The sequence below is a fragment of the Myotis nattereri genome (genome assembly GCF_964212035.1).
Source record: "Myotis nattereri genome assembly, chromosome: 13".
Classification (NCBI taxonomy): Eukaryota; Metazoa; Chordata; class Mammalia; order Chiroptera; family Vespertilionidae; genus Myotis; species Myotis nattereri.
The window spans coordinates 14,565,252-14,592,097 of NC_138088.1; the positions used below are offsets into that span (position 1 = coordinate 14,565,252).

General features: G+C 43.4%; 1 protein-coding gene across 8 annotated transcripts in view; it reads left to right on the forward strand.

Annotated features, from left to right (window-relative positions):
- The window catches only part of KCNMA1 (potassium calcium-activated channel subfamily M alpha 1), a 683,439-nt gene that overhangs the window by 640,186 nt on the left and 16,407 nt on the right, over positions 1–26,846 (forward strand). For 4 of the 8 annotated variants that reach the window (XR_013996758.1, XM_081105313.1, XM_081105317.1 and 1 more), the window contains 3 exons: positions 12,145–12,258; positions 12,996–13,076; positions 16,977–17,107. Coding sequence is in view for 7 of the 8 variants with exons in the window: in XM_081105313.1 (XP_080961439.1) it covers positions 12,145–12,258; positions 12,996–13,076; positions 16,977–17,107 (326 nt within the window). In the remaining variant the exon portion in view is untranslated. The remainder of the gene's footprint in view (positions 1–12,144; positions 12,259–12,995; positions 13,077–16,976; positions 17,108–26,846) is intronic. The other 4 variants (XM_081105315.1, XM_081105314.1, XM_081105318.1 and 1 more) reach the window with 1 other exon arrangement.

Genomic DNA, 26,846 nt, shown 5'->3' on the forward strand with positions numbered 1-26,846 from the left:
CAATCCCATGGGTGACATGCAGTCATTCCTGAATATTGAGTGATGAAACCCAGAGTTATTATGGTTGCAATATTATATATGAGGCCCCAGAATTGGGATGGTACAGTTTTTGGATTCCAGATGGGATTGGGGCATTGCCCTGTCTGCCTCAATTTTACAGACGAGAAAACCGAGTTTGATTAAGACAGTGATTTCCCCTAAATTCTCACAAGAAGTTAGTGCTAAAACCCATGTCTTTTGATTCTCTGTTTCTGTCAGCATTACAAGTCTATTGTCATCATCGTCATGATCATCATCATCATTGTTGTCATTGTCTTCATCATTGTAAATAAGTTGTTACTTTTAAAGTGTCAGGCGTTGCTGTAAGCAGTGTACCTGTATTATTACTTAATCTTCATGACATATTACTCTTCCATTTTACAGATGAGGAGATTGAGACACAGAATTTAAGTAAATTGCCCCAGATCACAACACTAGCAACTGAAAAATGCAGCACTCAATCTCGAGGAGTCTAGCTCCAGCCTTCAAGTTCTTAACCGTGACGTTATGGCTCATTTCAGGTTGTGGTCCGCAGATATTGATCATGGAGTAAACAGAGTTGCTCAAAATCAAGCTAGCACTGATCAACCTCTTCTTTTAATAAAAGTGTGTGTGTGTGTGTGTGTGTGTGTGTGTGTCTGCTGACCCCCAAGATCCAAGATTCTAGTTATATAGTCATCTGCCAGCATAAACATATACGCAAGAAAGCCTTAAAACTTAAAAGAAAAAAATTTACAGTGCTCTATTTTAAAGGACTATCACATGTTTGGAAGCTGGGCTGCTATTTCTGCGAGGCGCTGTCTCGGGAGCCTTTCAGAGACAGCTGGCCCAGTGCTGTGGGTGATGGGAGTCTGCACAGCAATGCCTTGGATCACTTGGCAAATCCATCTTTTGCAACTACTTAATTTTCTGTGCACTTAAGATATGGATGTTTTCCTTTGCTTGTGATTTCATAGGTCTCCTTCTTGCTACGCTGCCCATTGGTCCGTACTAAACCAAACAACTGGGGCCCATTTGGCATTGGGTGTTTTAGATGTAAAAGGACATTTGAACTGCATGACAAATGCCGAAAAACAAAGCCCATGGCACTGAGAACATAAAGAAACTGTTTATAATGTAAAGGTGGTTACATTTTCAGTCAATCTATCACTTTAATGAGCTCTTTGCATTTCTTTGATTAATGCTCACAAAAGGGGGAGAAAAAAATTGATGTAATGGAAACAAAATGGTATATAGTCTTGGCAGCACGAGGGAGGTTTCTGTGTGTTTTATGAGCATCCGCTTCGTATCACTGTCTTGCGCTTGCATGTCTACCTTTTCCCTGGCACAGTGCGCCCCTAGTTTACTGGAAATGTGATCCAGCATAAAAAAGAAGAGGCCCCGCATTAGAGGCCTTTGTCCTCTTGTGGTGCCAGCAACGAGGGAGAGTCCAGGACAGGAATGAAGAATTAATAATAATAACAAAGAAAAGCCATACTCCATGCCATATTGAAATTAAGAATCCAACAGGTATGCAGGTTTTAAAAGAGAGAACATTAAAGATGCTTTGAAAACATTAAAATTGATATCTAGTACTTACCATGTTGTTAGTAGTAATCCGTACAGTTTAAAATAGTGAATAATGGGAATGGGAAAGTGCAGGGGACGGCATCATCATGAGTAACTAACGGGGGACACAGTAGACCAGGCGGCCTTCCTGGAGGAGGTGAAGGAGGGCAGGAGCTGGGTTGAGAGGGAAGAGGGGATGGGAGGAAGAGTGGGTAAGGTGTGGCGGAAGTAGGGATGAGAATCAGCAAGGACCACTCTCCTGTGTTGGAACCCAGCTCTCATTTCCCCTCCTCAGCCATGTGCGTGGAGCACTGTGGGTTTCCGGGGCTCTTTAAAGCCACATGAGCACTCGGCACCTTGCTCTGAGACTGAGCGGCTCTTATGACGTGGTGCGAAGTTGCAGTAGAGAACTGGGAACCCTGTAAACTTTCTTATAGCCTTGTTCTTCTTTTCTTTGTCTTTCTTTTTTGTTTTAATCTTCACCCAAGGATATTTTCCCATCAATTTTTAGAGAGAGTGGAAGGGAGAGGGAGAGACAGAAAGAGAGAAACATCAATGTGAGAGAGACACATCAATTGGTTGCCTCCCTCATGCGACCAAGCCTGCAATTTGGGTATGTGTCCTTGACTGGAATCGAACCCAGAACCCCTCAGTCCACAGGCTGATGCTCTATCCACTGAGCAAACTAGCTAGGGCTGGCCCTGTTCTTCTAATGTCTCTTCATCTGTCACCTTTGGCCGCTCACTTCCATCCTAGAACAGTGATGGCGAACCTTTTGAGCTCGGCGTGTCAGCATTTTGAAAAACCCTAACTTAACTCTGGTGCCGTGTCACATATAGAAATTTTTTGATATTTGAAACCATAGTAAAACAAAGACTTATATTTTTGATATTTATTTTATATATTTAAATGCCATTTAACAAAGAAAAATCAACCAAAAAATGAGTTTGCGTGTCACCTCTGACACGCGTGTCATAGGTTTGCCATCACTGTCCTAGGACCTCCGTTTCCCCAACTCCTGAAGAAAGTGGTTCTCTAATGACCTTTAGGATCCTGACAGCTCAACAAGGTAAGTCCATCCACCATGTCAACCAGATGCTGTGGTCGTAAAGATAACACAAGGCTTTAAAGTTTCAGGTTTTTTCTTTTATTAGTTTACTAGAGGCCCGGTGCATGGATTTGTGCACCAGTGGGGTCCCTCGGCCTGGCTTGTGGGGATCAGGCTGAAACCAGCTCTCTGACATTCCCCGAGGTGTCCTGGATTATGAGAGGGCACAGGCCAGGCCAAGGGACCCCACCGGGTGCACGATTGGGGTCCCGGGGAGGGGCCATGGGAGGGCCCCAGGGCATGTCCAGCTGGACCCCAGCAGCAAGCCAACCTACCGGTCAGAGCGTCTACCCCCTGGTAGTCCGTGCACATCATAGAGACTTATTGAAAGGTCAAACAGTCAGACACTTAGCATATTAGGCTTTTATTATATAGGATAATTTTGGTATTTTTTCTAATTGCACAAATAAAACATTAATTTTAGAAAACTTATATTCCCTATCATTTTATCACTTAGACATGAAAAGTTGATGCAATAATTTTGTTTCTGTATATTTAGACACTTTTCCCCTCAAAATAAATCATTCATATTAGTATATGACTTATGTGTTTTCAAAAATATTTTATTATGACCATTTATCCATGTCATTAAGTGTTTTTCTGTGTTTTTAGTGGATGCACACTTAACAATTAATTTCCTAAAACTAAACATTCATGTGTTTTCAATTTAACATTGTTACTTAATAAGCACAAATGAAGAACACGGTAATCAGGTCTTTAATAGAGGAAAATTGTGGCTTTACATATATTTTTAGATGTGAAATTGATTAAGCCAAAGGGTATGTGAAATTTTAAGTTATTTGATTCATATAGTCAAAGTGTGTCTTATTTTCAAGTTGTAAGATAAGTTAGGAGGGGTAGAAAGCAATTGAGAAGTTGTGGAAGATTCACTCTGACACCCTGGGGAAGACATTAGACCAGGTTAATATTAGTTTTCATATTTTTTCCAAATCTATAGTCTTAGTTGTGTTTAAATTGTGATTTCCTCCTTCCTCCCTCCCTCCCTCCCTCTCTCCTTTCCTTCCTTCTTTCCTTCCTCCCTCCCTCCCTTCCTCCCTCCCTCCCTCCCTCCCTCCCTCCCTCCCTCCCTTCCTTCCTTCCTTCCTTCCTTCCTTCCTTCCTTCCTTCCTTCCTTCCTTCCTCTGACCCCTCTGAGATACTGTAAGCCCTTTAAGCTTATCATAAGGAAAGAGATTGTTTTCTTGGAGACTCTTGCCAATATATTTGTTCCATGTGTGTGAGAGTCTAAGTGCTGAATGTATCTTATGAAATTTAATGAGCAAATAGCTGTCGAGAACTTTGTTTAGTTTAGCTCAGACCCCAAATGCAAATTCTAAAAAAGATGAGGTACTTTACTCAGTAGGCAGAGCCATCTTTCCAAGGCATTCCTCAAATATAGTCTCTAGAATAAAGAACTATTTAAAAATATCAGTGTTACTTATTGCAAATAGAAGAAATTGAAGGCCGGAGTATTGACCCACATCTTGTCACTGGTCACGGGAAATGAGCAAAATTCTTGGATGAAGATACAGTCAGTCAGTCCCTTGTTTCAACAGAAAATAAGACCTGCATGCGCCATTTCACCAAGAACGGAGATTTTTCTCAGTCACTGTATTATTGAGGGCATTTGGTTGCAAGAGATAGAAATCCAACCGGTTAAAGCTTAAATAAAAAGCGGGCACATTTGGCCTAGGAGGTTGGATGGTATCAGACATCTATGCCATTCTCTTGAATTACTTGCCCTATCCATGGTCACCACCAGCCCCTTCTCACATCCTTCTGGCTTTGCATCCACACATCTTTTGCACAGTGTCCCGGGGAGGACACAGATTGGCCCCAGCTTGGGGTAAGGCCCATCTCTATGAGTCATGTAGCCAGGAGACTGGGGACCATCTTGCTGACTCTGTGAAGTCAGGCTGTCGGCTTCATGTTACCATTCTGTGGCCAGGGTGGCACGGGGCTGTGCCCCCACCATCACCACCAGCAGACACTGTGGAAGGAGTTGAAGAGGAACCGATAACAACCAGTGAACCCATTCTGGTTCTGTGACCTTGGATACAGTCACTTATCTGCTCTGAGCCTCAGTTTCTTCATCTCTAAAATGGAGCAGTTAATTCCAGGATTCCCGAATGTCTTACATGTCTAACATGAGTAGTTGGTAAAGAGGCACCGTCTTTAGGCTCTGGGTAGGGGATAGGTGTGAGCTCCAGGCACATGAGGGATTTTGAATAAAGCAGAAAACACAGTTGAAATTGGCAGAGGAGTTCCCCCTTCTTCCCTCCCTGACATTGACCTCCGTCACCCTGTTGGGGGCTCCTTCCACCTTGGGCTCCAAGTGGACAGTGGTCAGTGGGCAGTGTCAGGAGAAGCTGCTTCCTTGGTAAATAATCGCTTTTTATTGAGCCAATGCTAGTCAGCTGCCTCACCTTCATGACTCAGGACTCCAAACGGCAGAGCCACTGAAAACTATGAAAACACCTGGAAGGTTCAACTGAGTTCTTCCCTTCGCCAGGTTTCGCTTGCAGACTTTTCCACGAATCTACTTCCCAGGCCGATCTTGTGCACATGGCGTTCCCCGCACAAGTCAGAGAGCGGTTGTGCTGGTGTACACGGCACTTTCCTTACTTCAGGTGCTGAAGAATTTGTTGGAGTACATACTGCAGAATGACTGCTGTGGCTATTACTGTGCTTGCTCAGGGGAGCTATTCAAATGCCTCATTTATTGGAGCTTAATAGATTAAAAGTCCAAATTGAGTCTCATGATATAAGCCTAATCAAGTTCTAATCTGCATAATTTTCCCATCAGCAGCAATGGGAAATGTGGATAATTTATGTTTTAGCAGTTGCCAATCATGTGTTAAATAGTATTGTTGCATTTGCTTATCAAGATATTTTTATTGATCTTAGCTTGATCTGACATTTGGCTTTCCCTGGCATTAACAGGAAATTTAATTCATCTCATAGATGATGTAATATGAGATGTTTCTCTTGATTTTAATATGTCTTTATAGATCATTTTTAACGGTGATCTTTCCCTTTTACAACGTCATATTGAATACCTGTCTCAGCAAACCTACATGACTCAGCTTAATTTATTTCCCTAGTTTAACATAGCATATGGATTTCTAACCACCATTTATATGCACACAATAAAAGTTAATTCGGCCCACCCTTTGAACCAATTCCTTTATGTTAAATCTTTGGGGGTGGGGGAGGCACTTACCTTCATTTCTCCATCTATTCTAGGGGACATGATTGATAGGAATGTTCATCTCTCTCTCTCCCTGTAAAGGCTTGAGGACTTAACTAGGAAAGATTTAGAAAGTACTTTATGTTTTCCTCTATGGAGAAGTACTGTAATAAAGCATTTATTATATGTGCCGAGTTGTGAGTGCTATGATACCAAAGCAAGTTCAGCATAACTACAGTGGGTCCCTGTTGTGATCTGTTCTTTAAAAGTGAAAACAATGTAAGAATAATACTACCTTTGGCCTCAAACCTGCCTGCCAGGGTGGAGGGAGAGACCATTTCATGCAGAGGGCAGGGAGCATGGAGCGCCATTCTATGTGGGCTCTGACGCCAGACACCTACTTCCCACCTGGGTATGCTTGATGAAGTTATCAGACTGCTCGGAATTTTATTTTTCTTATCTACAAAATGGGAATATTTTCAGTCCCTACACTCATAGGGTTGTTAGGAATAAATGAGCTGGGCTCATGAAACATCTCTGAGTACAGCTCTGTCCCTAATAAGAAGGCATATTGGTGTGGAGGTTGAGAGGAGTTTCTGAAGACAATTTCCTGGGTTTAAATCTGAGACCTGCTAATCCCTGCATTTGCCCTGGAGCAAATCACTTACCTTCTCTGTGCTTCAGTTTCCTCATCTGTAAATTAGTATTATCTACATAGGAGGGTTTTGCGAACTGCAGTTAATATATGAGCAGAATTTAGTACATAGTAATCACTCAATACATGTTAGCTATTTTTTCTCAAGCTTATATTTAGGCCCACCTTCTTCATTCTCAGTTATCTTCATCTAGATCTAGAACATTGTTGTCTTTCCTTGACATTGAGTCTTTCTCACTTGCTAGTGCACTCATGCCTACGTTTCCCCAGAACCCTTTTCTAACCATTCTGCAATAGATCTTGTCTTTTTCTGCTTGCAGCCATGTGGTGCCGTGTAGATGCTGTGCCTGTGTGAGTGGGTGCAACAGTACCCAAAACAATGAATAAAAAATGAAACCTTGATGATCTCCTTATTCCAAGGTCTCTCTCCTAGCACTTCTTAGGAACAGGTCAAGTGTGTGTATTACGTTGTTTAATTCAAAGCCATCCTGAAACTTCCTTGTCTAATTTAACTAAAGGTCACTTAACCTTCCAGTAATTTCCCTGGCAGAGGCTGAGTGCCTCTAGCCCTGGAATAGCCCATATGAAAATGGGAGTAGAAGGTTAGGTCTAGAATAAAACACTCCAGAGGGGTCTGCAGCTGCTATAAGGAATTAAGAACCTTTTATACATTCTTCAAAATACCTAAGGAAAATCCTAGCTATCCCCATTATCAAAAATCCTCCTTTCTTACCTATTTTGGGCTATATTTTTATCACATTTCTTTGTGCATTTCCATTATTTTTCCATGATTTTCTCTATGTGAAAATTCCTTAAAAAAAAATCTATCTCACTGTCCTGTGTTGCTCAGTTGGTTGGGCTTCTCCCCAAGCACCAAAATGTCGCTGGTTTGATTCCTGGTCAGGGCACAGGTTAGGTTGCAGGCTCGATCTCGAGTAGGGGGCATGCTGAAGGCAGCTGATGGATCTCTCTCTCTCTCTCTCTCTCTCTCTCTCTCTCTCTCTCTCTCTCAAAATAAGTAAGTAAATAAATAAAAATACAAAACAAAAAATGATGAGAACCACATACATGCTTGATGATTGTATGCCTCTTTGGCTAGAGGTTTCCCTCTCTAATAGATTTGACTGAATACCCTTGTCCTTAAAAACAACATCTACCAAAAGCTACGTTAGTTTTTTATCTATAGAGAAGGGGTGGTGATAGATGCTGTGCCTATCCACAAATATTTATCGTGTACGTAGTAAAATATTAACATCAGTAGTCAACATTTTTGAGTACTTGCTTTATAGCAAGCATTGCACGAAATGTTTTTACTTTTTTAGTTTTTGTTAATCCTCACATGAGGATATTTTTCCCATTGCTTTTCAGAGAGAATGAAAGGGAGGGAAGGGAAAGAGGGAGAGAAAGAGAAAGAGAGAAACATTGATGTGAGAGAGACACATTTACTGGTTGCCTCCTGAACACACCCTGACAGGGGATTGGTAGTGAATCCAGTATGTAGGTATGTGTCCTTGACCAGGAATTGAACCCTAGACCCTTCGGTGCTTGGGATGACGCTCTAACCACTGAGAAACACTGGCCAGGGCTGCACTAAATGTTTTGAGCACACTATTTGATGTTATCTTCACAACTACCCTATGTAGGAAATACTTTCATTTTATAGACAAAGAATCAGGGGCTTGGAGAAAATGTGTGCTATGCTTACAGTTATGTGGCTATCTAGTGGATGAGGCAGAGTTTGAACTCATGACATATGACTGTAAAGCCCACTCTGCTCCTTCTCTATTGGCCAGGCATTCTGTAGACAACTTGGGAAGTTTAAAGAAATAGAAAACCCAGTCTCGCCGAACTGGTTTGGCTCAGTGGATAGAGCGTTGGCCTGCAGACTGAAGGGTCCCAGGTTTGATTCTGGTCAAGGGCATGTACCTTGGTTGCGGGAACATCCCCAGTAGGGGCTGTGCAGGAGGCAGCTGATCGATGTTTCTCTCTCATCGATGTTTCTAACTCTCTATCCCTCTCTCTTCTTCTCTGTAAAAAAAAAAATCAATAAAATATATTAAAAAAAGAAAACCCAGTCTCTGGCTTGAAGTTCTCACACAGCATGTAGAGTGGCCATGCTTGGCAAGGGGCCCTCCTGGGCCCATTTATGCCTGTGCCAAAAGAATAGAACAGACAACCTAAGCTGGCCACATGTGCCCCTGAGCATTGGAAAGGGGAGGGGACTTCAATTTAAGGAAATCAGGTATTCTTCGGAGGCCACCTTTAGCTCAAAGCTTGCCTCCCATGTCCATGACCAGCAGAGAGCAATGGAGACACATTTAAAGAATCAGGAGACCATCTCAGCAAGAGCCAGGGCTGTAGATCACTGAACTTGAATCTTTTCCTGATTGAGAATTTTTCACTTCATCTCTCTAATGTCAGCATTTTTACTCACCTATTCTGGCAAAACAAGTGGTTGTTTCTAAAATCTGTTTCCCAAGCGTTAGTTTAATTAATGAAGGGAGTGTTTCCCAGCTTCTCTATTCTCTAGTTGTATAGAATCCTATACAACTATAGTTTAGTCCATGTCCCAAGGGGGGTGGGGAGGACAGAGTCTATGTCTTTTGTCTTTCTTTTTGCTTTTAAAAATGTGTGAGTTGGAAAGTTTCCAAAGAGAAAGAGATATTAAAGCTGCTGACGTTATCTTGCCAACCAAAGCACCCTGTCCACGGGGTCATGCGCAGGAGAGAGAAGGACCTTTAATGGAGCGGTGTCTTTGGACACCCACCATAGTTTGTCAGTTTGCAGATGCTAATGGAGCCAGGCTTGGTGACTGAAGGGGAAAATGGAATATGAAAGCAAAATGAAAGAGGCCCTTGAAGCAAGCATGTCATTTCTAAATGAAGGTTCCATGCAAAGGGATTGAGTCTTTTACAGCTGCAAATGGGATTTTTAAATAAGATGAAATAAAAGGAAACTTTGGCTCCTTGCAGGTTCCGTAATGAAATGCAGTTTTCGTAATACCGTGGGACCCGCGTTTCTCCCTGTTTCACGGCGCTATTCCTTGACGTACACACCCGTATTTTCTCAAGTCAGCATTTGATGATGGATGTCAAAATACAGGCCATGTATTATGCATATAGCATTGCCGATTTAAGGTGTTTACTTGTCAAGTTGGAGAAATTCAGAAACGTCACATCCACTGAATCTGCACAGCTGTCACTTGCAGTTTTTCACGCTTTTGAACGAAAGTTCTGATGAAAACAGTTTAGTTTCTCCTTCACTATTCTGGGGCAAGAAAGCAGCTAGCATTCCACATGCATGTTCTTGGTTATGTGGTTGGCTGAGACACACACACTCCAAAGTTCAGAAAGGTGGACACGATGCTGTCATTGAAAATTACTTACCCTGTACATAGTATGTCAATATAAAGAATAAAATTAAGTGCAATCAGGGAATGGAAAGTAAATAAGACTTTTATCTTTCTGAAAGTATGGCATTCAATAGCATGAAATTTGTATATGGAAGACAGGAAAGAGGAAACATTTTTATCTTCTCCTGGCATTTCGTGCATCATGCTCCTCACAAACAACAGGCAATTATTGAGCACCTGTCATTTTCTTCCTGAGAGGGATTCGCACACAGGTCACGCAGAGTCAAGCCCATCTTCTCACATTACTGCAGAGTAAGTGGGGAGACTGGTCACACAATCTGCTCGGAATTGTGTCCTTGGAAACTTAACAAGTGACTTTGTATCTGTAAATCCCGAATTCATTGATGAGCCTACATAGCAGTCCTTCAAGGGCAAAGAAGAAAACCCAGAGTGAACGTGTCTGCCTGTCCTCTGAGGTAGAGGAGCAGACGGGGCCCTGCGGCTGGCACAGAGCTGATGTACCACTTGCCACGTGCTTCACTTGGTTAAATGAATGTTCACTGTATGAATGTGTGAGGTAAATTCATGTCTCATGTTCATGTGTATCTGTGCACATCCTTAAAGAGGCAGCCATTCAGCCTAGCTGGGGTGACTTCTCACCCTCACTAATCTTGAAGTTATGGCTGGGTTAAGCTCATCCTAATATGCACTTGGGATTTGGGTCTGAGGCCCAAAGAAACCCAGAACACAAAAATCATATACCAAGTAGGCTACTTTCCAGTTCACTGTGCCCACTTCTGTGTTAGGAGATCTGTGGTAGGCACATTGGGAAGTGCACGGGTCCACTCTGAGCAAGTGGCATATGCATCAGTCAGGATGATTTTAGTTGCAAGTATAAAAACAAAACCCAACTGATTTTAAAAAGCAACTAATTTTGGCTTAAACAAAAGGGATATATATTATATACATATAAGTATATTCATATATATAAGTACATAAAACCATCCTACCTCAGGATTTCTTCCTACAGGAGATTTAATATATAGATATATAGATATGTAGATATGTATATAGTTTATATATAATTTATATAATATTTATATATGTAATTTACTTATATAAAATTATATAAAATCTTATTATACACATACTAGTATCATCATATATATAGTTTACATATATAACTTATGTATATAAAATTTATATATATATAATTTATATGAAATATTATTCTATAGCTATAATCATATATATAGATAGATATATAGATACAGATATAGATATAGATATAGATATATGAAATCTCCTGTAGGAAGAAATCCTGAGGTCAGTTGGTTTGGGTTCCAGAGCTGGTTCATCAGGAACTCAAGGACTGCTCTTCCTGTTGTTTTGTCTTTCATCATTCAGTTCAGCCGATATCATTCAGCTGACTTTGTCCTCAGCTGGTGCCCATCCTAGTATGAGTTGGCTGCCACAGTTCCAGGCACTGCAGGCACAAAAGCAATGTCCAGTGAATTAAAAGAGAATCTCTCTTCCTATGTGATTCTTTTTAAGAGCAAGGAAACACCCCCTAAAAGCCCCCAAGATTCTCAACCACTTCCCCTTGGCCAGTACTGTGTCAAAAACCTAGGTAAGCCTCGCTGGCAAGAGAGTAAGCAATCAGTAGGTTTATGATAACAAGATAGGTTAGGTCATGTTGTGTTGACAACAAACAAATCTCAGTGTCTTAAAGCAACACAGATTGCTTGTTCCCTCACTCAGAATGCTTTGTGGGTCTGGGCTACTGTCCAGGTCTGCTTCACAGCCGTCTTCTCTACGGTTGCCGTGGTCTGGGAGGACAGGCGGTGGCTTGATTTGTACCATAAGTGATGATCTGCATGGTTCTGTTCACTTTTCATGGGCCAGAACATTTCCTATGTTGCCTGGTCACATCTAACTTCTAGAAGGCCCTTGGGTATAATTCTCACGTGTGCCTGCGTGGAGAGGGGAACAAAACTCTGAGCAACATCAACAATTCTTGTAGAGACTGGTTTTTAGAGAACTATCAAACTGGGCTACAATTATTTCCAATCGTCTCCTACTTTGTTCTTCTAAAAACAATTCATCAGAGTTTATCCTGGCAGTGCTAATTGTTGACCTATAAATAATGCATATGCTACATTTTTTTTATTGTGTATATACCCTGAACTCTCATTATTTTCAAATTTTCCACAAAACTGAATTTTCTCCCTTCTCTTTTTACTTCCCACCAGGGTTCACACCTCCAGGAATGGACAGAACCTCACCAGACAACAGCCCAGTGCACGGGATGTTGCGTCAGCCGTCCATCACAACTGGGGTCAACATCCCCATCATCACTGAACTAGGTAGGGGTGAACAGTAGCCATGGGCAGAATTTTTAATTCTCTCTTCCAACCATGTCGGATAAGAGGAGGTTGGCCTGGTTTTTAGCTCCTTCAGGATAGTAGACTCTAGTGGGGTTTGTTTAGAGGAGATTGAAGAAAGCATGTGTAGAAATATCAGATTAGCAAAAGGGAAAACTGATCTATGTTTCCTCTGAGATGAATAGACAGTTTCCTTCATGCTGGTCACTGTTTTCAAGGGCATATATGATGATGGATTTTAAATTGGGGCATAAATCAGGGCAGGGAGAAGAAGGAAGGAAGGACATAGCCCGTGGCCTCCTGGTAATTCTCATGGGAAGCACCTCTGGACAGCTCCTAGAGTCAGAACCCTCCACGGAGGCACCAAGCTCCAGCTCTAAGAAAATCCCATTTAGAAAGTGGAGAGAAGTGGCCTAATTTGTCATAACACTACATTTACTCTGTCCTCACTGGACTTTTCAGACCAAGGCCATTTTCAGTGAAGGCCACTTGGGTCCAAAAGCGATGGGGTTTTGAGGGCCACGCTTGTTGGCCAGTGGAATCCCACTTTTAGCCTGACCATGACACTCCCTGCTTCCACTATAAATACTACCTACCTATGGTCCAGGTCCCGGGTCCCTTTACTTTAGAATGTTTCCTCTGTTATTCCCTCACTCTTTTCTTTTTCTGTACTTTCCTCCACTCCCTTTCCCCAACCCTTAAACGCTGTATCCAATTAGCTAAACCTGGCAAGTTGCCTTTGGTATCAGTCAATCAGGAAAAAAACAGTGGGACGCACATTCTAATGATAACTGAACTGGGTAAGAAGCACTGTTTTCCTTTACATCAGTATCTCTTTTGTTCTGTTGTTGGTGTTCCCAGCCATCATCAGCTTGTTTTTTATTTCGCCGGCTGTAACAGAAAGGCTACCCCATGGCACTGCTTTGAATGCGTTTTATTTGTGGCTCTGGTTGGAATCGACTGTCTTGTTCTGGCCTTTCTTAATGATTTCCCCACACACGGCACCAGGGAACCTTTGATCACACCCATCTGACCTGGCAGTTGTTTTCAAAGCATCTTTGCTCTAATGCATTTTCTTTGGCCTGGGCCTTGTGTGTTTTTGTGTGTGTGTGTGGTTTTTTTTTTTTCTGATTTTTTTTTTCTTTCTTTTCCACGTGTCTCCCTGCTCTCCCGCCTTCTCCCTTCTACTCCTCTTCCAACACACTGTCAGCTTGACTGACATGTCTTCACAGCTCTCGGAGGAAGTTGAAGGAAAAATATAAAAATTTTAAGATAAGAAACCTAAGATGGTGCCTTCCCTCCAGCTGTTTATTTTCCTTTATTCTGACTTTATTTGCCTTTTTTTTCATACTAGGCCCTTTCTCAGAAGCTCTGGTTCTGAAGCTATAAAAGCAACCAGCTCCTAGGGGACTTTTCTTTCCAAAGCAGATTTCAGGAAGGGTGCCAAGGATGAGGTTAGCAGCACGGGGGGGGCGCAGCCCTGACCCCTCCCTGCTGGCCCAGAACCCGCTCTAGGAGATTCAGAGTGGACTCACCGGGAAGACGAAGGGCTTGCATTTGTCAAGCCCTTCCACGGGTCCCCACGACTTGGTTAATACCTCTATGAAAGGCACCCATCAGCAGCCGGCCTCAGAGCTGGGGATTGATCTTCTAAATAGAGACAGCGAAAGTGCTGCTCGGCAGAGGGCTGGGCAGAGAGGTGGGAGCACCTGCCTTCAAATGACTCACAAATGAAACTAACATGCCATTTTCTTGGCCCCCAAATATATTTCAAAATAAAAGAGCAGCTTTTAACACAGTCATCTTGCTTGCAAGGTGTCTAGGAAGTAAGGAATAAATTGTCCACCACTCAGCACCACATTATTGTAGACGTAGCTATTTATCAGGACAAATTCGCTCAGGTCGAGGAGTATCACACTATTTTTTTGTTTCCACCAGTGGAAGAGGTGTCTTTTCGTGTTTAGAGAAGTTGGCTGAGAGCCTCGGTTTCGGGAATGCTCTGCCCCAAATCTTAGTGTTGCCGGAGAGCCAAGGAGCTCCTGCAGCCCCGACCTCTGGTTGGAACATCCATGCTAACGTGCCCATCTCAGAAGCCTTCAGAGCATTTCAGAATTCTCAGTGCCAGGAATTGCTTTTCCCATTTGGAACTCATGTGCTGCCAGCTAGCTAGGACATCTTGACCTGTGATTAGTAGAAGAGAAAAGAAACAGCTTGGTGCCCCAAATCTGAGGTAACAATTCAGACCTTCAGTGAGCATTGAGTCTCCTGAGGTCTTTGTCCTCACTAGATGTCTACCGTTAGCTCGGAGAACTTCCCGTGTTCCCATGATGCCCATCGCCTGTGCCTTCGACATTAAGCCCGATTTTCCTAGTGGTCAGACCACCTTGGGCAACCATACAATCATTCTCTGACCACCTCACCTCCCCGGTCCCCCCAAATATTTACTATTTTCCTACTACATGTTTTGAGATGTGTTCTGCATACTCCAAGCCAGCAAAATGCACTTTGAGAACCACAAAGGATGCCAAGGTCAAAGAAACTTAAAATTGTGTAGTGTATTCCAGTCGTCACCCATTTGGAGAGTTCCAGTTGATGTTGGTGAATGGAAGTCTTACAGGAAGGACCATTTTAAAGCTGTTCAACCTGCCTGTTTCCCAGTTGTATTTGACCTTGTACCTATCAGGGTGATTGTTTTAATCACGTCTTAGCACCTGCATAATGATTGTTCTGTAACATAGGATGAGGGTAACATTGGCTGTGCTCCTCCCGAGACCAGGTAACTCAAAACAGTGCACAGGATTTTCACTGAACCCTGGCTCACACCCTGAAGTCTGTTACCAGTGATTCAAACCCCAGCTCGCTGAAAATTTAGACCCACCTCTCCTTATTTTGGCTACTTCCCCTCTAAGTCTAGTACCAGCCCTTCCTCATCATCATGAAAAGAGGTAACTGCTGCTCCTCCTTTTGGGGTGTCCATACACACTCCCCCCTGAGCTATTACAAATAATTAATACCACGTCCTCTGCATGTTGTCCCAGGTCACATTTTCTGATTCACAAAGTAGGAAGACTCAACAGCGGCCAACCCACGCATGCTTGCGGGTACATGGAGGGAGGTGGGGGGAGCTACAAGTTGACCCTGGTAGGATCCCTGAGTAGGCCTTATGGGCTTCTGAAAGCTGGGGATTTCCATACATAAGGGGTGGACTGAAGGTTTAGTGTCACAAAGGCGATTCTGAGAGCAGCTAACATCCATCAAGATGCTGGGCCAAGCATATTGGTGTCCTGGCAACCTCACGAGAAGGGCTGTCATGCCCCATCTACAGAGGGAGAAACTGAGGTGTGCAGTGATCATCTACAGAGGGAGTGAGTGCAGAGCCTGAACCCAAAGCCTGCTTGTCAGACCCTGCATCTTGCACTTTTACCCACAAGCCTGTGACTCAGTGCTGCTGCGACCATGGGACCCGGATGTGATACACTGAGGAAGACCAGAGCCAGGATTTCTCCCCATTGGAATCCTTCTCTAGGGAAAGTGTCATTTAAACATAATTCCGTGCCTAGCTTTCCATCCTATTACCATTTATTCTGATTCATACAATAAATAAACAAAAGTTAGAAAAGAATTGTTACCCAAAAAGTTACTTTTGGGGGAAAACTACTCTAGGAAAGAGAATTAGCTGCTGATGCTTTAGGAAGGAATCAGAAAGAGGAAATCGAATTGATTCTTTTCCTAAAAGCACAATAATTATTCTAGAAATCACCAGTACTCTCTTCCCCCACCACAGACTTTCCCCCACTGTTACTTGCTCTGCAAAACTGATCACTGAAGTCAAGATGGGAATGGAAATTAATTTGTCATTTAATTTTTAATAAGTTAAAGGCATCTCAGTGACACAGCCAATCAGTCTGCAGGCGCGCGTGCCAGAGGAGTCCTTGAGGAATCCTCAGACGGAATAAAACACTGTACCCGGGGCTGCATCTGCAGAAGCTGATGCGCGGGAAAGACAGCTGTTTAGGAGGGGAAACGGAGAACGTGGGCATCCCAGCGCCTCAGATGCAGAGCAAGTCTTTGTCAGCTGCTTGATGGAGGCAGCCCGCAAACACCCCACGTGGGGTCGCCTTTGTATTAGCATGGCTTGTGGGGTGTCCCCCAGATTCAGGGCTGGGGATACCAGCCACTACCCAGGCAGATCTCGGGGCAGGGTGTGGGCTGTGCCTGCCTGCGGGTGAATTCTTGGCTCTTTGCCTCTGCTGTGCTCCCAGTCAATTGCTCTTCCCTCTTAATAGGTTGCTTTCTTTTCCTTGTGGCTAAACTTACCACCCAGCATGGCTAATCCTGGCTACTCATCCTTGAACTATGCCCGTCTCTCAAAGGGCTTGGCTACCAAAAAACACTGCAGGGTGTTTTTCGGTCATGATTCTAAAACTATACCAAAGGACTGACCAGCACTGTCGGCTCGTCCTCCCGCAGCCTGCCATGGGGCAAGCCTGCCTGAATGCACTGCCCTCCGGGCCTCGAAAACTTGGTCAGGGGGAGCAGTCCCTTGAGTCCCACGGCCCCACCCCCAGACCCATCCACAGCTTCTCCCATGCTTTCCTTCCCAGTGACCTCACTGCTCCTAAACCACTAGCCTGCTCTTCCTCTGCTTTCACTGACGGTGTGTAGTTTTTTGAGCTAATTCTTATTTATGCTTTTTCTAGTGAACGATACTAATGTTCAATTTCTGGACCAAGACGATGACGATGACCCCGACACAGAGCTGTACCTCACGCAGCCATTTGCCTGTGGGACAGCATTTGCCGTCAGCGTCCTGGACTCTCTCATGAGTGCGGTGAGTGGGTGCGGGATCCGGGAGTGGAGACCTCCCAAATGAGGGGCCCGGGGCTGGAGCGTGAGCGGCCGTGGAGCCTGGAAGGGGATCCCGACGTTCATCAAATTATCAAGCACATAAATGTTGATTAAAATTCTTGAAGGTTCAAGGAAAGCTATGAATAAATATAGGTGAACACTCGACCTGGCCTCAGGTTCAGAGAGAGATTCCATAAAGAAATAATACACATTTTATTTCAAAGTCTGAGCAATAAAGAGGGGAGATTTTGTGAGGAACAGTGTCCCCTAAAGAGGAAAGCAAGTGCAAAGGCCTTGGGGTGGTTGAACCTGACAATCTCAAGGAAGCCAGAGAAAGCCTGTGTGGGTGAACCACAGGGAGAGGGACTGGGGGGAGGGGGGGAGCGGGGGAGGGGTAGAGGGAGGGAAGGTTGTTTTGTGTTTTTTTATCCTCATCCTAGGACATGCGTAGAGAGGGAGAAGGAGAGGGAGAGGGAGAAGGAGGGAGAGGGGGAGAGAGAGGGAGAGAGAGAGAGAAATATCAATGTGCGAGAGAAACATCCATTGCCTGCCTTCCATATGCGCCCCAACTGGGGATCAAACCTGCAACCCATGTATGTGCCCCGAACAGGAATTGAAGCAGCACCTTTTGGGTGTAGGGGATGATGCTCAACCAACTGAGCCACCAAGCCTGATGGTCTTTTTATTTAAAGAGCGATGAGGAGGCATCGAAGGGTTTGGAGCTGGAAAGTGCTGGGATCAGGTTTACATTCTAAGCAGTGGTCGGCAAACTGCGGCTCGGCAAACCGCGGCTCGCGAGCCACATGCGGCTCTTTGGCCCCTAGAGTGTGGCTCTTGCACGAAATACCAGCTCTTCCACAAAATACCGACTTCTGCGCATGGGCCACGAAGTTTCAATCGCACTGTACGTGTGCACTCGCACGTGGTATTTTGTGGAAGAGCCACACTCAAGGGGCCAAAGAGCCGCATGTGGCTCGCAAGCCGCGGTTTGCGGACCACGGTTCTAAGGGGACTGACTGCCTGGGCTGGGGTGTGGAGGATGGTTCAGGAGGCAGGATGGCAGCCGGAAGTCTGAGGAGGAGGCTCTCATAGCTCAGACTAGGATAGGGCTGCAGAGTGGAGGGAGTTGTGTGGATTTCAGCGGCGATTGTTGGTAAAATTGAAGGGACTTGGGAAGAGATTGAATATGAAGAGAACAAAGTGTCGGGGTGACTCCTGTGTCAGTGCCAGTCACTGAGACATAAATTGCGCGTGAGGCCCCGGCGTGAGGACCTGGCCCCGGCTGTTCTTTGCGGCAGGGAAGGGCTGGAGTGGTGGCAGAGAGCGGAGGGTGGGCTGGCCAAGGGACCAAAAGCATCTTTAGTTTCTCTATAACAATGTGCATTGTTTTATTCACTTTTGGGACTAAAAGCAAAGAGCAATTAAAAAATAGGTCCCAGCTAATGGAGCCATCCTGAACTATAAAAGCAGACACTTGAATCGATCATAACCTGCGGACTGTGACATGTTCCCACTGAGAGTCTTTATTTATTATATAGAAAAGGCTCTCTATTTTGGAATTCTCAAGTTCGCCATTTTTGAAAATGCAGCCATAGGCTGGATAAACAATGACCTTTGGAGAATCCATGAAGAAGAGTTTTATTGAACACATTAAGATATAAACATAGCTCAGAGAGATTTTATACACATACATTTCTTAAAGAGCTTAAGAAGGCTGTTCCCCTGAACACGTTATACAACCGATATGCTAATTATGCATTATTCTCATCTATTCATCAAAGACTATCCCAGGACCTCTATTTGAAGAAAAAAAACAACATAAAGCTTTTTAGGACTTATTTAGGTTATTGTCTATTCCTGAATGTGGTCCAACTGCAAGTATATCTGAGTTAAAAATCAGAATTATGGATTTAAAAATAATTATGAGACAGCATTCATCTGAATTAAGGCTGACTGGGCTCCGTGCCACACAACCGCTTTCCAGGCCAAGCAGGAGAGGAAGTGGTCCCCAGGGAAGGGCTCTCTTGGTCTCCCAGGCTGTGACTTCCTGAGGCCTGCGGATCCTGAGCCCAGCCTTCCTTCCTGCTGGTGACGGGGGCTCAGTTTGGGCAGCCTCCTTCAGCAGGCTGGAACGAATGATAGAAGCTGGAGGACGTGCTTGTTACACTACTGTATTCTCTGCAGTGGTTCCTCTAGTCTCCAGATTCAGTTTCCAGCAGATTTCTGTAATTCGTCTCTTTGAAAATGTCATTTTACTTCTGATCCCAATTAGAGAGATTATAGAAGGCTGTTCTCACTAAGAGATAATTAAACTGTTGTTTTTTTTCAGAATTGCAAATACATTAATAAATATTTTAAAATTCAAATTTATAAAATTATTTATGTTTTGACATACCAGACATTCAGTATATGCCAGGCAGGACCAGCTTACATCATTTTCAAGGCCACTTTTTCATAAATTATTAAGAATTTCAAAATGGTGGCAGCAGGGTATTAAACCAAGTGAGGGGCGCTTCTGAGCATGGATCTTGGGCAACGACACAGGCCACACACCCACGAAACCAGCCCTGGGTCCAAGGAATAAAACTGGTTTTGAGCCCCAGAGAACTTCAGTTCTATACAGCCAAGGGGACACATGTTAGCCATGGGGTGGGGGTGGGGGCACATCTGGATTGAGCTGCACAGCTATCTGTCTACTTTATCACTGGGGAGTCAGTTCTTGGAAACTCAGATGAGAAATCACAGTGAATTGGTTTGATTTTTTTTTTTTTTAAGCCATCACTAATCTCCTTTGAAAAGTGAACTAAAGTGTTTGGGAGAGGATGGCTAAGGCATGTGTGCCTGCAGGTCTGTGGGCAGCTTTTCCTCTGAATTCCAGCCTTGGAAACAAGGGATTGGGAATCTAGTGCCTGTCATGGTAATTCCCAGCAGCAGCAGCTTTTATGGAGGCCCAGAACTGTTCAGGCATGTCAGCTGTAGTATCTGATCTGTTGGGCAAAACATGAATAAACTTAGTCTAAGTGTTGAAGCAAAACATTCTTAACTGATTCACTGATAGTAACTTTTCAAATAATTAACCCAAATGCCAATGATTCCAGGCCTTGCTAGCATTGCCAAGTGTGAACAAGTTTCACAGTGAGGTCTTGAATTGGGTCCTAGTTCAACAGCTCCAGCTGGATCTATACCTTCTGATAAAATCTTACCTGTGATTTCTTTGCATTCCACTCCAACCCTAATTAATTAGAAAGAGAGAGAGAGAGAGAGAGAGAGAGAGAGAGAGAGAGAGAGTGTCAAGGACTAAGACAGGGTAGACAGAAATATAAATTGAGAAGGTGAGACTCCTCCAAGAAGCAGGAGCCAGAGGTAAGCTTCTATCACGGGCATTCGCTTACAGGCAGCGCCGTGACATCCACACACACATCTCTTTAGATGATAATCTCCCTTTCCTAGCACACCTCCCAGAATTGCCATTTAATCACACTTCTAAACATCTCCTGAATATTGTCCTTTGTAACTTCACTCCTGCTGCTTACTGCTTCATTTGTTAAAAGAATAATGTTTTGATTCATCACAGGCAATCCTGGAACAGATAGGGATGTTGCAGGCATGGCCTCATGGTGTTCTACTACAAATCAACAGCAGAAACACGTGGCAAGAGGGAATAATTATGCTGATGGGTTCATGCCTTTAAGAAGATCACAACTAAAAATTGTATTTTTCAGAACACCAGCTTGCTGCACACACACACACACACACACACACACACACACACACACGTGAAAGGAACCCTCTCTGTAGTTACAGCTGAAATGGGCACACTTAGATTTCTTTTCCACACCACTACCACTCCCCCCTAGCCTCATCCTGGATTTGAATTCCACCAGGACTCTTCCTAAAAAAAAAAGTCATGAACTCAAGAGCCAAACTTCTTGAATGCTGTTCCCATCACCCAAACTTGCTATCTCTGTTCCCTTAACCTCTCTGTGCCTCCGTTTTCTTATCTTTAAAATGGGGTGATAATAGTACCTATGTCATGGGACTATTGAGGTGATTAAATGAGATAAGGTTGTAAAGTGATTAGTGCAGAACTTAGCACATGACAAGCTCTACATGTACTTGTTGTTATTAAGCAGAACGTTTGGGCTTACTAAATGCCAGGCTGTGAAGAAGAAAGATGAAAACCCCGCCCTCACCTTGTCCCAACCTTCATTCTAGTACAAGCAGCAGTAACCAAGTCAGTACATGAGTACCATCAGGGAGGGATGGCTGATTTGAAGCACATGAAATAGTTTCAGTGGATATGGAGACCTGTTTTAGCCAAAGTGGTCAGAATCATACTGTCTCAGGCAGTAACTTTGACACTGACACTGAAAAATCAGAAGAGATGGGGGAGCCTTGTTTTCCCAGACAAAAGAAAGGCAAGGGTTAAAGAGCAATGATGAGCTGGGCTTTGTTTGTCTGAGGGGGTGAGTGAAGAGCTCAGTGGTTGGAATGTGGTAGACCTGGGAGAGGGATACCAGGACGCAGTCAGACAGGCCAGGCCATCGGCCACACCACGCAGGCTGAATACAAAAGGCCCCGTCTGGTCAAGTGCTAAGTCTGGGCTTAGACACTTCAGTCTTGGTTAGAGGCTGCTCCTTTTGGATACTCCCGCAGCCTTAGAATGTGACCTTGGGAAGCTGGACGCACATGATCGACTCTCCTAATTATACTCGCATTAAGGGCCGAACCCCTGAACTGTGTCATGGAGAAGACCAAGTTCTCGGTGAGCCCAAGCTGACCCAGTGCCGTGTGAAGTGAGGCCCATTAACAAATGACTCCTCCATCCTGGGCAGCAAAGCTGGGGCGGTGTCAGCGTGGCAAACCGTAGTACGTTCTGTTGTCCTCAGAACATGCCACTCTGTTACATTGGAGCAGGCAGGCCCAGGGTTGGAAAAAAACACACCAAATAGTTCTCATCCCTCATGAAAGAAAAATACTAAAAATAAAATCCACACCATGAAAACTAGGAAATATAAAAAATGGCAGCTATGACATGGAAAATGACAATTTTAGAGCAATTATAAACGAAAGGCAAAGTGCCATTAAAGTTAAGGCAATGTTATTAAAAGATGTGTTAATTTTCAGTTAAATTTTCTATAAAAGACCAATTAGTTTAAAAGCCTTGACAGCATTACTGTGAAACATAAGCTCTGGTAATTATGCTGTGAAAAAATAAAAAAGAGGAAGATGCTCCGGCGCGTTGCAGACACGGGCAGACAGCGTCCACAGAGCGGCTAGATGGCGCTGCGGGCTCAGAGTTCCAGGTTGCAATCAATGGTCCTTCCCCAGCATTTGTTGGTTTCCTCAATGCCCACTACTTGGTCTACTTACAAGACCTGAGAATCATCAACATTGAGAGGCCAAGGGGCCACACACATGACGTGGCCCAGCTCTCTGGTATCAGAGAGGAGAACACAGGCACAGAGAAGGGGATTTTCTACATTGGTCGCGTTGCTTGTTGGTTGTCCTTTTTATGAACTACCTTTTATTGAGTTTTCATTGTGCATTAGAAGTTACACAGATTATCTCATTTAACATTATCCTATAAGCTGGGTTTGTTTTCTTTCATTTGTGTGTGTGTGGGTTTTGTCCTTTTTGTTAAAAAAAAAAAAATTCTTGCCCTAACTGGTTTGGCCCAGTGGATAGAGCGTCGGCCTGCGGACTGAAAGGTCCAGGTTCAATTCCGGCCAAGGGCATGTACCTTGGTTGCGGGCACATCCCCAGTAGGGGGTGTGCAGGAGACTGCTGATCGATGTTTCTCTCTCATCGATGTTTCTAACTCTCTATCCCTCTCCCTTCGTCTCTGTAAAAAATCAATAGAACATATTTTTTAAAAATCTTTTTATATGGATGATAAATACAAGGCACAAGAAAAAGAACAAAAAGTTAAGAAAAATTTCCATTGTTATAGTTATTGAATGGCAAATCAGGGAATTAAAACCGTACTAGATGAGTTCCGCAGTCTGTACATCAGGGGTGCCATGTTGCCTGACCATGGTAGTGGGAAGAAGGACTCCCATGTTCCTCAGACTCCTTAGGTCTCCTGATTCCAGGCACTGAGCAGGACCCCAGTTCCTCAGCTTCCATAAGCTCCCGATGTCCATGTGACACAGGATATGCCATAGCAGAGGCCTCTGCCCAGAGCATCCCTGGAGACTAGTCTGGCTGGGCTGGAGGTTCTGGGCAAGATCCCTCCTAAGGCTCCTAGGACAGGTGTCGTGGACATGGCCATGGTAAGGCCCAGAGAAGATCACCAGTACCAAAGCCTGGGAGTCAAAGCATCACACACACACACACACACACACACACACACACACACACACACACATTACAGTCCTCCCTTTAGAATTGTTTTGTCAATTCTAGCATTTCTGTTAACCCAGAAGAGAATTGTGCCTTCTGGGTCAGGCGACCGTAGAGAGGTTGTTTCAGCTGGCACATCCTCCACATGAATAAAGTCTTAGACAACTGGCATTTGAGGTCCTAGCACCAGGTTCACAGCATGATGCTGAAATAGCCACTTCCTGGGCAGAAAGACCACTGTATGCTCTGTGAGTGATCACATAAAGTTTTTGTGACTCCCAATGGGACCAACTGGACATCCTTTTGCAGGGAAAGCACTGTTTTTCCACCAAGTTACTCAAATCACAGAGACCTTGATACATGCTCAGAGCACACCCATATGCATTACTCAAGGTACTTCTCTGCAGATGAGTGTGGAGGCATCGCAACAGGAGCCAGAGTGCTCTGCTATGGAAAGGCATCATTATTCTCTGCTGTAGCAGGTGGTGCTGCCCGCAGCGCTGCTCCTTGATGCCTGCATGGAGAAGTCAAGGACAGAGATCTGGAACAGACATAGTGCCAGCTCAGAGGGCAGAGAATTGTGTCCAGAGCTGTCTTACAGAGTTGATCAGACACCTATGAAACCCTGCAACCCACCCTGAAATTATACTCAGTGATAATTTTGAAAGTGACACACTCTTAGAATAGCACACAATTACAGGCTAAACCAAGACCCAGGGATTAGTAGATGCTCAATAAATGTCAGCGACTGATTGATAAAAAAGATTACCTGGTTTCAGTGTAACTGATTTTAGCACAGAAGGGGAAACAAGTCCTAAAGATCAGACAACACAATCACCTCTCATGTTGACCTTCTAGACTTATCGTTGCAAAGCAGAACTTACAGTGCTATTTGTTTAAACATCATTGACTGTATTTTTATTAGAAAAGTTATTCATACTCAGTGTGGAAAATTTGAAAAGCAGGGAAACATATAAAGAAGAAAATTTAAATGAACCAAATTCCCCAAACCTCAATGATAAGCATGGTTAATATTTTGGTATATCTCCTTCCAGATGAGTAGGTAAATCCAGTTTTATATCCAATTTTCATTTGTTTGTTGACTATTTGAATTTCTTTTGGGGAGAGAGAGAAATGCTTATTTAAGTTTTTTTGTCCATTAAGAAAAGAATGATTCGTCTTTATGTTGATGAATTATAAGTATTTAAAATATATTCCAGATACTGGACCCTTATCAGATATATAATTTGCAAATACTTTCTCTTATTCTATAGGTTTTCTTTGAACTTTCTGGATAGTGTCCTTTGATACACAAAATACCTTTAATTTTTATGAACTTCGGTTTATCTTTTTTTCTTCTCTTTTTTTGATTATGTTTCAGGTATAATATCAGAGAATCCATTTTCAAATCAAAGGTGATAAATATATATTCCTGTGTTTTCTTCTAAGTGTTTTATAGTTTTAGCACTTATATTTAGGTCTTTGATCCACTTTGGGTTAATTTTTGCTTATGATGTGAGGTAAGGACCCAACTTTATTCTTCTGCCCCAGTTGTCGTAGCACCATTTGTTTAAGAGGCTATATTCTTTCTCCAGAGTGGTCTCGACACCCTTGTTCAAAATCAATTGACCATACCTGTACGAGTTTATTTCTGGGCTCAATTCTACTCCAATGATCTATATGCCTATCTTTATGCCAATACCACACTGTCTTGATTAAGTAACTTTGTAGTGTATTTTAAAATTAGGAAGTGTGAGGCCTCCAACTTTTTTTTTTCATGATTGTCTTGGCTTTGTGGCTGTTTATTATTTCATATGAATTTTACAATCAGCTTATCCATTTCTGTAAAAATGGTATTTCAGATTTTTATAGAGATTACATTGAATATGTAGCTTGTTTTGTGGAGTATTGCCATCTTAACTATGTTAAATCCCCCAATTCATGAGCATGGGATATCTTTCCATTTATTTAGATCTTCTTTAATTTCTTTCAGCAATATTTTATAGTTTCTGAGTACCAGTCTTGTATCTCCTTGGTTAATACTTATTACTAACTGTCATATTATTTGTAATGCTTTTCTAAGTAGGACTGTTTCTAAATATATGTATATTTTTATTGATTTTATAGAGATAGGAATGGAGCGGGAGAGAGAGAAACTGATGTGAGAGGAAAACATCCATGGGTGCCTCCTGTACACCCTCTACTGGGAATCAAGACCGGAATGTGGGCATATGCCCTGACCAGGAATGGAACCAGCGACCTTCTGGTGCATAGTGATACTCAACAGACTGAGCCACACTGACCAGGGTGCATGCCTGGGTTGCAGGCTTGATCCCAAGATCTTACATAAAATATTGATTAGCTTATGTGAAGTAAACTTTCTGATAATCTCAACTTTGACTTGTTAGTATTAGATACTCTCTATTTTTTAAAAATAGTTATTATGATTCCAAAACAATTTTTTTTCTTTTTCTTCTTCCAATATTGACTCATTTAACCAGTCCAAAGAATGCTTTTCCTTTACATCTGAAATACTGTGGTTCCCTTTTAAAAATACTTACATTGGCTCCCACCACCCCCCTTCTCTACATCTGAGCCAGGAGACATCTCTTTTTCAGTATACAAGATCATGGTGTGCTGTTGTCCACCATGTGTGCTGTTCCACTCCCCCATGGGCCTTGCTCTGGATGGGTGATTACAATGCAAAGGCTCTTGCTAAAGTTCTGTGTCCAGCACTCACCCATGTAATATGCATCAGGGCCCAGGAGGGGTCTCCTGCTTCTAATGCGAGGCTATCTGGCAGTGGGGACGAGTATGTGCCTTGGAAAACTTTGGAAATGTTTGTACATGTGCCCTGAGCCACATGATGGCCTGTCTCCTATTGCTGCAGCCATGTCCTAGGATGCAGTCCCCCCGCTGCCCCACACTCTGACCCTCACTGTGCCACTCCGGGGCCTAAATGGGGTCTAAATTGGGTTTTAGAATAGAGTCAGGCTAAGAAGTGCAGATTCAAGGATGAAATGAATGGCTTTGCTTCCCCTCCCCACCCCCGCAAAAAAAAAAAAAAAAAGACTTATAAAAGGGAATGAGCTGACTGTTCTTGTCATAAAGGCCCGAGCCTCTGATATCAGAGCTTCCTGTACACACTTGTCCACTAGTAAGTGCCTCACATGTTTTGGTCATACAGTCCTTACACCACTCTATTATTACATTTTACAGATCATGAAATGAGGCACAAAAGTGATAAGTAACTTTTTCAGGTCACCCAGTTACTGAGTGGTGAGGTCAGCATTGAATCTACAGCCTGACTCCCCTCCTTTAACCACTTTATGTTATCTGTCTATCCTCCACCTACCCATCTGTTCATCCATCCACCT